Source organism: Haliotis rufescens, unplaced genomic scaffold (assembly GCF_023055435.1).
Source record: "Haliotis rufescens isolate VD_foot unplaced genomic scaffold, xgHalRufe1.0.p SCAF_5, whole genome shotgun sequence".
Classification (NCBI taxonomy): domain Eukaryota; kingdom Metazoa; phylum Mollusca; class Gastropoda; order Lepetellida; family Haliotidae; genus Haliotis; species Haliotis rufescens.
The window spans coordinates 58976253-58988838 of NW_025964223.1; the positions used below are offsets into that span (position 1 = coordinate 58976253).

Sequence of the window (12586 nt, forward strand, 5' to 3'; positions counted from 1 at the left end):
TACATACTGACTTGTTGCACATATACACATGCCATAGTGGATCATCTTACCTATACTGGAGGAGGAGACAATAGGTAGTGATGCTTACTACTAGGTAATGATCTTAAAAGCTAAACTGAAAATGTAACCTCCGACAAAACAACACACGGTGACAACACAGCCTGTTACAGTAAGGCTGTAACCTACCGAAGTACGGATTTATCCTGTTACAGTAAGGTTGTAACCTGCTACAATAAGGATGAAACTTGTTACAATAAGGGTGTACGCTGCTACAATAAGGCTGTAACCTGTTACGTTAAGGGTATAACTGCTACAATAAGGGTGTAAGCTGCTACAATAAGGCTGTAACCTGTTACGTTAAGGGTATAACTGCTACAATAAGGGTGTAAGCTGCTACAATAAGGCTGTAACCTGTTACGTTAAGGGTATAACTGCTACAATAAGGGTGTAAGCTGCTACAATAAGGCTGTGTTCTGCTCCAGTAAGACTGTAACCTACTTCAATAAAGTCTTACATTGTAGTGCTATATAAGGATGTAACCTGTTACATTAAGGTTGTAAACGGAACGGCATAGCTACTCACCCCTCCCTTGCATCGTGCACATGATGCTATAGCGCCGATAAGACCAGGGATGATGAACTGTGGAGGAAACAAGTCAACGGGTCAAGGCAAGAAAACTATAGGATCTATGGAAAAAATAACGCTACAACAAATTTACGTTAATGACGTAGCAATTTCTATTATTGATTTCCGCCAAATCTTCGAAAAAAAATGATTAAAATAATGTGTTCGTAATTGAGATATAACAAAATAGTCAAAACAATTCTTTAAGAATTTATGGTTATATTTGAAATTAAATACAACATATCGCTTTGTGAGTCAAAAACGGTTACTGTTTAAAAACATTAAACTCAAATTAATGGTATTTGTATTTGGATCAATAGAGCCAAAGTGCCATGTAACAATGTATACGAAGGGTACCTACAGCGAAGCCTATCGACCATACGGGAGATGCTGCATACGCCGAATAGCCGTTGAAACCGCCGGTGAGGTTCAAACTGGACAGCGTCGCCTGGACAATCTTGTCAAAGAGCATATACACCAAGACGCTGAATGCGATTCCTGGAAACATAATGATAACGTCAAAGAAACCTAAGACTTATATACGCTGAGAGGGTTTTTTAAAGGAAACACTTAGTTATAACAGTACTATTTTGTATGTTGTAACAGTGCGATTATGTGTGGTTATAACGTTGCGATTATGTATGTTACAACAGTGCGATTATGGTTATAAAAGCGCGATCATGATAAATTGTTATAACAGTGCTATTATGTATGGTAGAACATTGCGATTACGTATGTCATAACATAGTGATTATCTATGGTTATAACAGTACAATAATGTATGGAGGCAACGGGCTTTTGCATGGCAAATGTAAATATCAACAATAATTTAATTGATAAACGCATCATGTCCGTCTTCTAATTGCCGACCCCGTGGGGGCCGGGGCTGAATCGACCCCAGGACACCACGTGTGTGGCATGAACTAGCTAAAAAGGGCTCTCACAATGTGGGGCCTCCAGTTAGTACCGTGGAACACTTACGGGTATCGGTGCTCGTTCTGTCAGCCACTGGTTTAGATTGCCAAGAGTTTATGACGTACTGAGACCACTTGCACAAAGCGATCTTAGCGCTAAGATGATCTTAACACTCGTACTTTAACGTAGGCTTGCGATAGTCTTAGCGCTAAGATCGTTTTGTGCAAGTGGGCCCTGGCTATCATCACCTGTCTCTAATATTCCTCAGGTAGCCTAGTGGTTAAAGCGTTCGCTCGTCACGCCGAAGACCCGGGTTCGATTCCCGACATGGGTACAATGTGTGAAGCCCATTTCTGGTGTCCCCCGCCGTGATATTGCTGGAATATTGCTAAAATCGGCGTAAAACCATACTCACTCACTCGAATATTCCTGACAGCGGCGTAAAACAAACGCCGCTGATGATTTAGAAAATCTGATGACGTCATGCCTTGACCACACACACATGAACATACCAAAATCACCGGGGTGCCGTTGTACAAAGCGATCTTAGCGCTAAGGTGATCGTAACTCCCATACCCTAACATAGACTTACGACAGTCGTAGTGCTAAGGTTGTAAGGCACCCTGGTGTTCACATCAACGCGAAAAGCACGTGCTGCAGGTGTTGTGCTTGGCACGTGACAACACACATGATCAGAGTGAATGTCCCTGACAACAACAATACTTTGGGCCACTTAGGGTTAATGTGGTCTGGGAAAAAAGGCTTCAACAGACCCTGGTTATTCATCCACAGAGTCCGTCTAGGTCAGTTGTGCGCATGAAGCCTCTAGGGACTTATTCGGGCTGTGTCTGTGAATGTGTGCTTCCCCTGCCTGCATATCATTTGCAACACCCTGTTGGCATCACTGCTTCAAATATGCACATGCTGTATATATTCCATATTTCACCTGCATACATGGGTCATTTTCACAAATATTTATACTATAAATATTATTGAACCCATATATTACTGCGCAAGTCGCTTTTCAAATGAAATAAGTGAGTGAGTGAGTTGGGTTTAACGCCACTTTTAACACTATTCCAGTTATATCACGGCGTGTCAGCTTAATGTGGGAGGAAAGCCCGAAGTGATGCAGGTCTCAGACGTTTACCACTTCGGTGAAACCAACGAGCACGGGTATGGTGCTGACAAACCTAGAAACATAATCGGGGCGAACCGGGATTCGAGTCCACGATCATAGGTTTCTGGCGTGCCTAAGGGACGCAACTCTGCACAGCGAATTGCGGCGCCTTAGACGGCAGGGCCACCCGTGCCCCCTCAAATGATATAAAATCCAAGGATATCTAAATAAATGTTTATTGCTAATAAAGATATTTACCAAACCCAAACACAAACAAACTGTTGGTCATGTTTTGGAGACAAATGTGGTAATCAAGTTTCAGGCAAACCTATAACCGGTTGCTCCATCTCGCCCACATAGAACCCAAAGACGGGTCAACGTGGACTTCAGTAATTTCATTTCCGAGAATCGAATCATGCGTTAAGGCCGTGCACTAACACACCGAGTTCAGTGTGTCGTTCAACAAAGGTGAAGAGGCAGGTGGCGAGACACTAACCCTGTACGTCACACCTGTGCCTTGCAAGGTTGCACTCGTTTTATAACTCGTGACCAAATAACCGTGACCTTGCTAACCATGTAACGTCATGCATGAAAGATCACGCTGAAACAGTTCTTTTCCATTCATTAAATATTTTAAAAAAATATCGAGACTTCTTCAAGATCAACACGTTATTTAACCAAACATGCACGTCACCAGCTCCAATTTCGCTTTATTGTCTGTATTAGCTAGCGCTGTACATAGATCTGAGGATATCAAGCTATAATCATTTGCCATGTAGATATAGATTACAGACACGTCGGAGTATCTTGCTCTGTGCATATAAACGTGATGCACCCGACAACAGTCGTTTTCCCTTCAATTTAACGCCATCGATTCAGCTTGGTGACAAAGGTAATAGTTTTCGCTCGGTCAGCCACCATAGAAAGTCTACTCCTTCCGTAAAAATAGCATCTAACGATTGGGTGCAGTATTCTGTATGTGCAGGCATGCCCGAATGATTGAATGCATGACATTATATTTTTAAAAAAGGTGTGCCATTAAAGAAATAAAATACAATGGTGTTACCATCCTTCTAGACGCCTCATAGCATGGGCACGTTGGTGGGATTGGGGTTTAACAGGGAGTTTATATACTGAATCGCAAAAGAAACGTCACCATGGATAGATATATGAGAAACCTTACTGTTCGTTCAAACACTGTAAACATACTTTGAGACATTAAATAGATGAAACTTGGCAAAACTAATCATCAAGGATGAAATTAAAGTGTCAAATGTTCTTAAAGTGAAACACAACACTAGTCTCTGAGAAAATGGCATCACAAGTCAGTATCTCGTGTGTCCGCCATGTGCATTGATGACTGCCGTGCAACGTCGATACATGGAATGGATGAGGCGGTTGATGAAGGTCATAGGCACTTGAGCCCACGCTCTGAGGAACGCCTGATGCAGTTCAGCTGCAGTTGTCGGCCTTGGTCGGACGTCATTTAGCTGTCTTTGAATCTCGTCCCTCAAGTGCTCAATGGGATTTAAATCGGGACTGAGGGCAGGCCACTGCATGGTTCTGATGCCATTCTGCTAGAGGAATTCTCTTATTGCTCTCGCAGTGTGGGCACGGGCGTTATCATGCTGAAACTCGTGGTTGCGGCGACGTGCCACATGAGGTATGGCGCGTGGTCTCAAGACTTGATCAATGTACCGAGCTGCTGTGACACCATTGCCTCTCCCAGGACCGATGCTCTGGGCCGACCCACTGTGCAAGACAAATTCCACCTCACACGATGACGTGGTGTCAGAATTGGTCCTCGGTGTGGCTTGTGACAGTGGAGGTGCCTGCTTGTCAATCGTCGACGCACGGTGTCCGCTCTGTGTCGCTGGTGTGTCCCCATGGTCTGTCGAGCAGTTTCAGCAGCAGTAACAAAGCGATTTTGAAGATGCTGTCGCACAATCTGACGATCCTGACGTCGGGTGGTGACCCTTGGTCATCTGTAGTGTTGGTGGTCTGGTACCTTATCTTGAGCCTTTATATGGTCCTTACGTGGACTTGAAATGCATTGGCTACTTGCGGGGCGGTTTGTCCAGGTTGCAATCGTCCAAGGGCTTGGTGTTGCTGATTTCATGTCAATCTTGGCATGTTGTATTAATTCATGTTGTATTAAACGAATGAATGTTATCCGATCTTGATGATTTTTTATAGGGCAAGAAATGGGGAACGGAACTCACGTGCATCGGGTTACCATGGCCGTTGCCGTCATGCGTTTGGGCGATCGGTTTTATTGTCATCTGCTTTGTTTTTTTATCATCAAATTTCATTTTTCCGGACCTTTCATGCAATGTTACTTGAGGTGACGTTTCTTTTGCGGTTCAGTATATGTTTTACATATTCCCTGAGGTAAGTAAGCTGAATATATCATTCTGATCAACACAAACTAGATAACAGCTGCTGGGTAAATTACCAAGGCAGAAGCAGTGAGCCACTACGGGCACATTAGCAGGAAGTGGGGTTTAACAGGGAGTTTATATATGGTACATTTACCATGGCCTGCAGGAGAGAGTCACGTACGGGTCAACGGCATGATATATATCAAAGGGACGTTGGTGGGATGTGGGGCTTAACAGGGAGTTTATGTATGTTATATTTACCATGGCCAGCAGGAGAGAGTCACGTACGGGGCAGCGGCTGTCATAAAGGTTAGAGCGGCCGGTTGACCACTGAAGCTGGACATTGGGGATGAGGTGAGGGTTATTTACCCGTAGTGCTTGTTCTTGATACATTCTTGGTAAAATCTTTGTTCATAAACTACATGCTACACTACTGCACAGGCCACCACACCCTTTTCTAAACGTCATAACCTTTTTTTCCTTCTTCCATTCAAAGCTTTATATGGAAACTTGTTATGCTTGTTGATTTCTAAGCCTTGGAACTTTCGTGACTGACACCACTGCGTCATATAATTATTTCGCAATCCATTATGTCTAGGTCACGCTTCAGTTAACAACGCGTCTACCACACTCGAACATATACCTGGGTTTTCCGTAACTGACACTATTGCGTCACATAATTTTTTCGAAATCCATCATGTCTAGGTCACGCTTCAGTTAACAACGTGTCTTACATACTCGAACATATACCTGAAAGATATACGATGACATGCATCAATTAGGTCGACGGCGATCCCGTACATGGCGTGGTACGACAAGTAAGGTCGCCTTTAACGGCAAACATGTGTTGCTGAAGACCAGTTCTACCCCGGATCTTTACGGGTCTTGTGATGTACTGACATTAGCAGACAAGCATGGGTTGCTGAAGACCAATTCAACCCCGGATCTTTACGGGTCTTGTGATGTACTGACATTAGCAGACAAGCATGGGTTGCTGAAGACCAATTCAACCCCGGATCTTTACGGGTCTTGTGATGTACTGACATTAGCAGACAATCATGGGTTGCTGAAGACCAATTCAACCCCGGATCTTTACGGGTCTTGTGATGTACTGACATTAGCAGACAATCATGGGTTGCTGGCGACCAGTTCTACCCCGGATCTTTACGGGTCTTGTGATGTACTGACATTAGCAGACAAGCATGGGTTGCTGATGACCAATTCAACCCCGGATCTTTACGGGTCTTGTGATGTACTGACATTAGCAGACAATCATGGGTTGCTGGCGACCAGTTCTACCCCGGATCTTTACGGGTCTTGTGATGTACTGACATTAGCAGACAATCATGGGTTGCTGGCGACCAGTTCTACCCCGGATCTTTACGGGTCTTGTGATGTACTGACATTAGCAGACAATCATGGGTTGCTGATGACCAGTTCTACCCCGGATCTTTACGGGTCTTGTGATGTACTGACATTAGCAGACAATCGTGGGTTGCTGAAGACCAATTCAACCCCGGATCTTTACGGGTCTTGTGATGTACTGACATTAGCAGACAATCATGGGTTGCTGGCGACCAGTTCTACCCCGGATCTTTACGGGTCTTGTGATGTACTGACATTAGCAGACAATCATTGGTTGCTGATGACCAGTTCTACCCCGCATCTTTACGGGTCTTGTGATGTACTGACATTAGCAGACAATCATGGGTTGCTGGCGACCAATTCAACCCCGGATCTTTACGGGTCTTGTGATGTACTGACATTAGCAGACAATCATGGGTTGCTGGCGACCAGTTCTACCCCGGATCTTTACGGGTCTTGTGATGTACTGACATTAGCAGACAATCATGTGTTGCTGAAGACCAGTTCTACCCCGGATCTTTACGGGTCTTGTGATGTACTGACATTAGCAGACATTCATGGGTTGCTGACGACCAGTTCTGTAAGGGGTTATGCAAATGACAACCCATCCTTGTTGACTCATCGCCTTTCCTTATTTAGATTATCTCTGTAGCCTAGATCCTGGTTGGTGTATTTTAAGAATATCTCTATTGCATAGATCCTGGTTAAATGCGATGTCAGATTTCTCCTAGTTGGCATGTATGATAGATATGTCGACTCCCTTTCTTTTTTCCTCTGATATGGCTATATATGGCATGCGGTGAGAGGTGTGTTGACCCGGCCGTAGCCCCCTACGCTGACTGTATATTTACATTTCGTCAAACAGTGGTGTACGTCACTATGTGAGGCAACACCAGATGTCTTCATTCAATGCAGATAATGGATCATGACGTCAAACGTTATGAGTACAGTCAACAAGGAAACTACATGCCATTCCTTTTATCGGTGTTGAATATTGTTTTCATTATCTGTGTGTGTGTTGTGAATTGTTAATTATAACATCTACAAAGTATCGGAGACCAATCCGATTTTCAATATTTATGGAAAACGAAATATAATATGCAGCAGTGTTACGTTTTCACCAGGACTGCTGTTGTTGCACTGGCTCGTGTCACAAAGTGAACGGGCTATGTTCTGTTCGCTTTATTAAAGCGAAGAATGGCCATGCATTCACGATTTTACAGTTTATAACTCCGTATTTATGTCGTCGCTGTCAAGCCGACACCCAACGCAGATTTAGTCTTCCCTGCACATTCATTATCACAATGTGGGTGGAGTTCGGTTCATCCGCGTACATTTTATATATATAATTTCGGGGGGAAAGAGGGGGGGGGGGGGTCATTTTGGCTGTTGCGTTAACAACAAGGTTAACGATTAAAGCTTTTTCGGAGATTTAAGGAGTAAATACAATTGGACGCAGTCAATAGTGCGTTTGGCATGAAATAAAATCACAACCTCAAGCGTCAGCTCAAGCTGTCCCAACCTTGTTATATTTGATGCCTGATCTACATAACTGAGGTTTATGAAATAATAATGCCAGAGCAATAACCATTAGTGAATGTCATGTGGGGCCGTCTCGATGTTCTGGTGTCCCAAGCAATGAACATGCTATAGAAACAAAACGGCACCCGTCGTGGGACATTCAATACCACACACTGGCCAAATGTCAGTGATAGATGGTAACACGTCTGTAAATTGGAATTGCAGATACTAGCTTACCCACTGATGGGGACATAGGTTTTAAACAAAGTCAAAAAATGTACGAACGGGTAACGGATATCATATTCAGTTAATCTGAGAACGGATAAAAACTAGCGTATCACATGTCACAGACATTGGTTTAGCACTTAAACAACGTTGTTGTCTTCTGTGTAAGTTGTGCCCGAGTGTGCAGGGGATACTGTAAAACCTAGGGTGAGGGGGGTCTGGGGTTATGGGCTGGGGTCTCTTGTATTATCAGATGAAATATGTAAACAAAACATTTTCATTTAGCAGCTTTGAAATATGTACAGGGTAGGTAATGAGAAAGATTTTGAATTCTTGATTTTTACAAAAATTCAGAGAAATCATTCATGGATAGTAGTGGTATGGCTATGAAGTGTAAATTATCTAAAGGAAAAATAATGTGCTTTACATATAATGTAGATAAACATTGAAACATTGTGATATATTTATAACAATAATGAGCCAGAAAACGTATTTAGTTGCAGTCTTCATCAGTGTTATTTTATGATAAATATCTAGCTATCCTACACAGCTATGTGTATATGTATGTCACTAATCACGTCTTCATTCTCAGCTTCAGGCAGAAAACATATGATGTGACCCCAAACAAGTCCAAGACCCCAGCCCATAACCCCAGCCCAAGACCCAAGACCCCATCCCAGGTTGTACAGTATGCCGTGTACAGAGGACATATAGCGTCCAAGAAGGTCTGATGAACACTGAGCAAACAAAAGGCCCCTTTCACACAGTCCCGTACCACAGAACATATACAACAATTAAGCATTTCCTGCCCTATGGGCAAATCCGCCCTGACTCAAGGTTAAGATAACGAACAAGCAGTTTGTACAAAGTCTTGCATGTCTCCCTCAGGCCGAGTAACCTGTTTATAATTACGCCTTATCTTAGATAACACAGCAGACTGTGAAGTGCTGTATCACACGACTCTTGAAAACACTGTAAATATTTATAATTTCCTCAACAAGAATGTAAGTAAGTTACCAGCACAGTTGCTAGACGATAAAAGCTCTTTTAGCCTCGTCTGCGAGTTTGTCCGTTATTATTAGTTACACGATCATGTGGGGCACAGTATAGAATACGAGACCATCAAAACCAAATGATGTATTCAGATTATGGGGCAATATGCAGGTTTACAAATCGATATCATTTCATACTTTGGATAATGCATATGCTAGTTCAAAGTTGTTCTGTTTTAAGTTAACGACATGTGGGCCTCTATGGCGTAGTTCTAAAACTAGGGCGGTCTTCCTTCAACACGGCCACGCCTAAGCTTCACTTTAAAGTATTTCTAACCATTCCTTCGCATTATTCTAAAATTCCTTGAATTTCTTGTCACGTGTTGTGTACACCGTCCAAACTAACACATATTGACCATTTAATCAATCACAGTCACATTTAGATGTGTAGAGTAACGTGTAGTTTGTGTATACGATACAATATATATTTATATAATACAGTTAGTTTTAGTCCTGCACCAAGATTGGGGAATATATGTTTATCACGAAAACAAAACCATCCAGCATCAGGAATATTAAAGGCGAGATAAGAGTCACGTATTGAGCAATAGCAGGTTTCATAGAGCGGTAAAATTGTTTTGGTTCTATGCAATGGTTCTATACTGATAGACGAGAAGATGACATACCTGCTCCAATCACTATGGCGCAGATTACTCCATTGGCGATGTTTATCTTTGTTTTGGTCATGTTGAATAAGAAATCCCGACTGACAGTTGCGAAGTAGCTGTGTGGAATGGCCGATGTGACAGGCTCGCCGAGAATCCGATTAAATAGGTCATCCTAGAAATAACACGTGGTCACGTGATTAAAGCGCTCCGGCATTGCAACACAACTTCGTGCACATGTGTTGACGCGGGATTGCTCAATAGTACTTAATCGCACGTACACCTGGAAACAACTCTTTACGAAGAGGAAAACTTTCATATATGTTGACAATGCTTGTGGGGTACATTTTCTAGTCAGGAGGGCATCTGTCACAGCAGTCACTGTGACCAGTAGCGCCTGGACTTCAGGTTTGATTTGATACAAGGCATTTTGACCTCTGGTCATACATCCTATTAAACTGTTATGGCAGGACAAGTAGTGTAAGTCTTGGAGGTAATTACGAAGGCTTGTTTGTGTGTCGGAATTCTGTATTGGTGTAAACATATTTTAGTGAATGTTTTTGTGATTTTATCCTCGTTAGACACCACCATGACGCAGCAAATTGTACACAAAACCATGATTATACCCGTGCAGTGGTCGCGATAATTGTATGCAATCTGCGTCACATATGATCAGCTTACAGTCGGGGGAACATGCATAGCTATTTATTACTGTTTTTTTGTTTCTCTGCCTCTCTGCTTATAGGTTTTATAGCTTCCAATGGAATACAACAGTTGTATGATCGACTCTCCATATTACCCCAATTTGGAGGACTTTTGTTCTGTCCGATTGTTGTTTAATAAATAATTGACGGAGAAAGCCAGAGCCATAGTCCGTAATCAATGAAGTTTTCCTCTGTGGCTTTGTCTCCTTGACTGCGATTCTAGTCTCTGGTCGACTGTTCTACCTGGACTCGTGCAAGGGAGAAAAACCTGTTTACCTGGTCACGTATTGTCTGGGATGGTGTCGTTTTTCAGTCGCGGAATGCGGGGTCCGTTACCCATTGTAGCTAGCGTCGGATGCTTGGGTATAGGATGGGCAGTAGTCTGCTGGGAATAGACCATCTTACATTGCATAGACATTCTGGCTCAGAACAGGTTCCCCGTTTTGACACCATTTAAGGTACGTCGTTAATGGATGACAACTTTTCTTGGTCGTGAACAGAGTCGTCTAGGCGGACAGATTAGTTGGTCTCATACATCAGTGAAGCATTCAGTCATGGACTCAAGAATGAGCGAGGCAATCCTGGGCTTCTGTTTGTTTGTTTGTTTGTTTGTTGTTTAACGCCGCATCAGGAATATTCCGGCTATATGAGGGTGGCCTGTATATAATCGAGTCTGGACCAGACAATCCAGTGATTGATGTCACGAGCATCGATCCACGCAATTGGCATACGATGACATGCATCAACCAAGTCAGTGAGCCTGACCACCTGATCCCGTAAAACGCATCTTACGACAAGCATAGTCGCATGTTACGGCAAGCCTGGGTTTTTGAAGACCTAGTCTACCCTAGACAAAACGCATTGCGCCCGATGTCCTGACATTAGCAGACAAAACGCATTGCGCGCAGAATATATCCTGCGTTTATTGCCGAGTGCGGCGTAAAACAACCAACCAACCAACAAACTTCTCATTCTTCCTGTTGGTTATGTGTTCCATGGCATCACGTGACCTGTATGACTTTTTATTTAAAGGCCAGGTCACATGACCAGGCAACATGTAGTTAATATCCATGACTAATTATACCACTGGATCCCACAACATGTAAGTTTTTAAAATTATTCTGTCACATTCCAACTCGTGCACGCTCTCGCTGTCACCTGTCTCACCTGAGAAGAGGTGGTTTTGTTGCCCAAAGCATATAACACAAAGCGTAGTTGATAATTGTGTTATTAAACAAGTGAACTCAAAACAAGAATTTCGACGGGTCATGTTTATTTGCATATGTTCGAGTTTTTTAGTGGTATTCAAAACGTCTCTACTTTCGTCGTGTTTGCTGTGACAGGAATGACCTCGAGTTCATATTTGAGTGAGTGAGTGAGTGAGTTTGGTTTTCCGCCGCTTTTAGCAATATTCCAGCAATATCACGGCGGGGGAAGTTCATATTTGAGGAAGTGATGTAATTAAACGATGGTTGCATTCATCCCCGTCGATGGATGAATAAACTTGATGGTCGTGAATAAACTTTTAATCACATTTGTATATGGAAGACAACATTCATATTGTTTTGTGGAGTGCATCAATCCAGTTCGAGACTATACTACAGAGACCAACATTTAAGTTAAAGTGATTGTACATACCCTGCAGCCAGTTGTTGCATGTAAGGCATTCTTCTTTCTATCAGTTGTCACTAGTTACAGGCTGATGTTCAGTGAGTGAGTGAGTGATTTGGGTTTAACGCCGCTTTTAACAGTATCCCAGTCATATCACGGGCGTGTCAGCTTAATGTGGGAGGAAAGCCCGAAGTGATGCAGGTCTCAGACGTTTACCACTTCGGTGAAACCCACGCGTATGGTGCTGACAAACCAAGAAACATAATCGGGGCGAACCGGGATTCGAACCCACAATCATAGGTTTCTGGCGTATCCAAGGGACACAACTCTGCACAGCGAATCGCGGCGCCCTAGATGACTGGGCCACCTGTGCCCCCTGATGTTAAACCCCGGATTAGACTGCTAATCATTAACTGTTCTGTATCCTACATTAACGCTATTGTGTTAGAAAACCACGTGTCCA

The 12586-nt window shown here is 43.1% G+C and overlaps 1 protein-coding gene across 1 annotated transcript in view; it reads right to left on the bottom strand.

The window, feature by feature from the left end:
- The window catches only part of LOC124140318, an 18924-nt gene extending 8940 nt beyond the window's left edge, over positions 1-9984 (bottom strand). The window contains exons 1-3 of the mRNA XM_046507838.2: positions 9830-9984; positions 986-1122; positions 583-639 (exon numbers count right to left, since the gene is read on the bottom strand). Of these exons, the coding sequence (XP_046363794.2) occupies positions 583-639; positions 986-1122; positions 9830-9890 (255 nt within the window). The 5' untranslated portion in view covers positions 9891-9984. The remainder of the gene's footprint in view (positions 1-582; positions 640-985; positions 1123-9829) is intronic.
- Positions 9985-12586: the final 2602 nt, after the last annotated feature.